Consider the following 2976-nt stretch of genomic DNA (forward strand, 5'->3'; position numbering starts at 1 on the left):
CTAATCCTCATGGAAGAAGTAGTTGCCAGACCGCTTCTGTTCTACATCCTTCACGGAATTCAGTTTGTTAATGCGCGGACGGCAGTTACGAGAATCACGGCGGAAGGTGATGTTTAGGGCTTGCAGAAACTTGTTCATTCCCGAAACCATGTTCTGTGGACTAAAAGGGAGCGACAAAAACACCCTTTCTACATTAGACCACAGATCTACCTCTTGTGAAAGCATGACAGTAACATAGGTGAATGTTTGGTACCAAATCGGATTTCCGCAGCAGACACGTTCGAGTTTCAAAATTATGTACTCACAAACACAAACCAAAATACACACACAATTCGCTTAGGAACGAATTCCCACTATAAACTTATCTCAACATTAATTGAGTTGAGGACGGGCTCATTAACCGTCAAATTGTTTTAAAACGTTTGTTTAGAACAACAGTGGAATGGAAGGAATGATGAGCAGGACAAAGGAGAAAAACGTGTGAGTGTTACTTAAAAGATGTATAGGCTTCGATAAAAGACAAGACTCCACGAGGCAAAAAGAGAGGAGCGGTGTTGAGAACTAACCTAGTAGCCACAGCGTGAACACCCGGGGTGCCCTCAAATACAACAACACGATCAGCCAGATAGGTGGCCATAATGAAGTCGTGCTCCACGACAAATGCTGTTTTCTTAGCGTGCATGACGAAGCGTTTTATGACCTTTGCGCAGTGCAGACGCTGCTCGGAATCCAAGTAAGCCGATGGTTCGTCTATTAGGTACACGTCGGCCGGCTGGCCCAGGCACAGCGTGATTGCGAGACGCTGCAACTCACCACCGGACAGATTCAGCACCTGCGATTGACAAAAAAAATAAAAAAAAACGTAGCCAAACTCATCGTCACACACTTAAAGCTTACCTACAGTGGCAGATTACATTAAGGCATTGATTTAATAGGGATGCACGATCCCAGTAAGCAGTAAGTTTAACACGACAGTGATAATGAGTACCCTCAGGAAAGAACAAAAGTTCACATCTAGTATGACTGGTGTGCGGTTTTGAAATTCCAAGAACTAGCTCCCGCACTGATCATTGCCAGCATGGAATGAACCGGAGTCCTCAAAGTGAACTCGAATAAATGGCGGCGTCACAACTCTTTCCATAGCATTATTAAAACTCTGCAAACTTAATGTTAAAATGGAAAATAATGCAAAAGAAATAAAATGCATCAAAGTACTTTAACATAATCAATTATTTTTGAAGTAATAACACAAAATAAGGGATAATAATATAGCAACTTGGTCTGTGTTAAAAAAGTACCGACTCCTGACCTGACGACTTTGCCCATTACCCAAGGATCACACAGCTTACTGAATCACACTGTTCAACGTTAAAGTACATCGTTCTCATTACATATGACAAAGCATCTAACGGAAATATCTTTTGCAAAAGGCTTAAGTAAAAGATCCACATAGCGGTCATAAATAAAAGTAGGGTTTCTCAGTATGAGAAACCGCAGGAAGTGCACACCAACGGACAATCCGTTAAAGTAGCTATGGTAAATTGAAGAATTTCAATACTTTGTACTTGCCTCTTGATCATACAACCGTTCCATTTGCAGAGGTTTGAGAACGTCAGTGGCAAACTGCGGGTGAGTGAAGGCGGCACGCATCTTTTCGTAGAGCAAATTTTGCACAGTCTTCTCCGATTTGGGACTAATCTTCTGTGGCTTGTAGGAAATGTTCAGCGGGGGCATTTTTACCCCCTCATCGGGTTTAAGGTTGCCAGCGAGCATTCGGATAAAAGTGGTCTTGCCGGTACCATTTTCACCCAGCATCACGATGATCTCGGAATCCGTGAAAGTACCAGACTGGATCTCAAGTTTGAAAGAACCTAAGGTCTTCGTCATCGTTGGATACTCATATCTAGCCATACGCTTAATCTCCTCCTCATTTCCGGTTTCAGAAACCTAAATTCAAAATAATAAGGTGGAAAACGTAATTAACAGAAAACACCAAAAATTAATTGAAGTATTTACCTTGAAAATCAGAGGAGTGTCGCGGAACCGCAGATTTTCAGTTGGGACCATACCATCAAGGAAGATATTGATACCCTCACGAACAGAGAAGGGCATGGTGACAACACCATAGGCTCCAGGCACACCGTAGAGGCAACATATGAAGTCTGATAGGTAATCAAGGACAGACAGGTCGTGTTCAACCGCAACTACATAATTAGTTTTCTATGAGGCAAAAGTGCAAGTGCAATTACAGAACCTACATCAAGCAAATTACGAATAGTTATGGCGGCATTTAGACGCTGCTTAACATCGAGATAGGAACTTGGTTCATCGAACATGTAAATGTCAGCTTTCTGAACACAAACCATTGCACAGGCGAACCGTTGCAGTTCACCACCCGACAACTCGCTGACCTGACGATCCACCAGATTTTTCAGGTCCAAAATATCCAGGATTTCGTCCTGATTGCCACGATCGTCCTTGCGATTGAGAAGATTTTTTACGTAGCCCGATACGATTTTCGGAATTTGGTCAACGTATTGAGGCTTAGAAACAGCCTTCAAATTGTCTTCCAGAATTTTTGTAAAGTAATTCTGAAGTTCTGAGCCACGGAAATAAGTCAAGATTTCGGTCCAGTCGGGAGGATCCTTCAAACGAATTTCAAAGAGGTTAGCAGTAGTGTAAAGTACTTAAAACGTCGGCTGGACTAATAACTGAATACAATGAAGGAGAGAATCAAACATATACAGAACAAACCTTGTGACGACCTAGATTCGGTTTTAATTTCCCGTTAAGGATTTTCAGAGCGGTTGACTTCCCAATACCATTTGTGCCGACAAGACCAAGAACTTCACCAGGCCGCGGCATAGGAAGCCTGTGCAATTTGAAGGAATTCGGCCCAAAGCGGTGGGTTATTTGGCTCTCTAAGTTACTTGCCAAATTGATGATGGTAATAGCTTGAAACGGGCATTTTTTCAC

The 2976-nt window shown here is 42.5% G+C and overlaps 1 protein-coding gene across 1 annotated transcript in view; it reads right to left on the reverse strand. All coding sequences in view use genetic code 11, as the record gives it.

Annotated features, from left to right (window-relative positions):
- The window catches only part of EGR_03257 (ATP-binding cassette sub-family E member), a gene marked incomplete at both ends in the record, with an annotated part of 8872 nt that continues 5896 nt past the window's right edge, over positions 1 to 2976 (reverse strand). Inside the window, 7 exons of the mRNA XM_024492506.1 lie at positions 1 to 160; positions 567 to 832; positions 1350 to 1405; positions 1566 to 1947; positions 2017 to 2220; positions 2259 to 2645; positions 2755 to 2954. Coding sequence (XP_024353180.1) covers positions 1 to 160; positions 567 to 832; positions 1350 to 1405; positions 1566 to 1947; positions 2017 to 2220; positions 2259 to 2645; positions 2755 to 2954 — 1655 coding nt within the window. The remainder of the gene's footprint in view (positions 161 to 566; positions 833 to 1349; positions 1406 to 1565; positions 1948 to 2016; positions 2221 to 2258; positions 2646 to 2754; positions 2955 to 2976) is intronic.

The sequence above is a fragment of the Echinococcus granulosus genome (genome assembly GCF_000524195.1).
Source record: "Echinococcus granulosus chromosome Unknown EG_S00016, whole genome shotgun sequence".
In the NCBI taxonomy this organism is placed as follows: Eukaryota; Metazoa; Platyhelminthes; class Cestoda; order Cyclophyllidea; family Taeniidae; genus Echinococcus; species Echinococcus granulosus.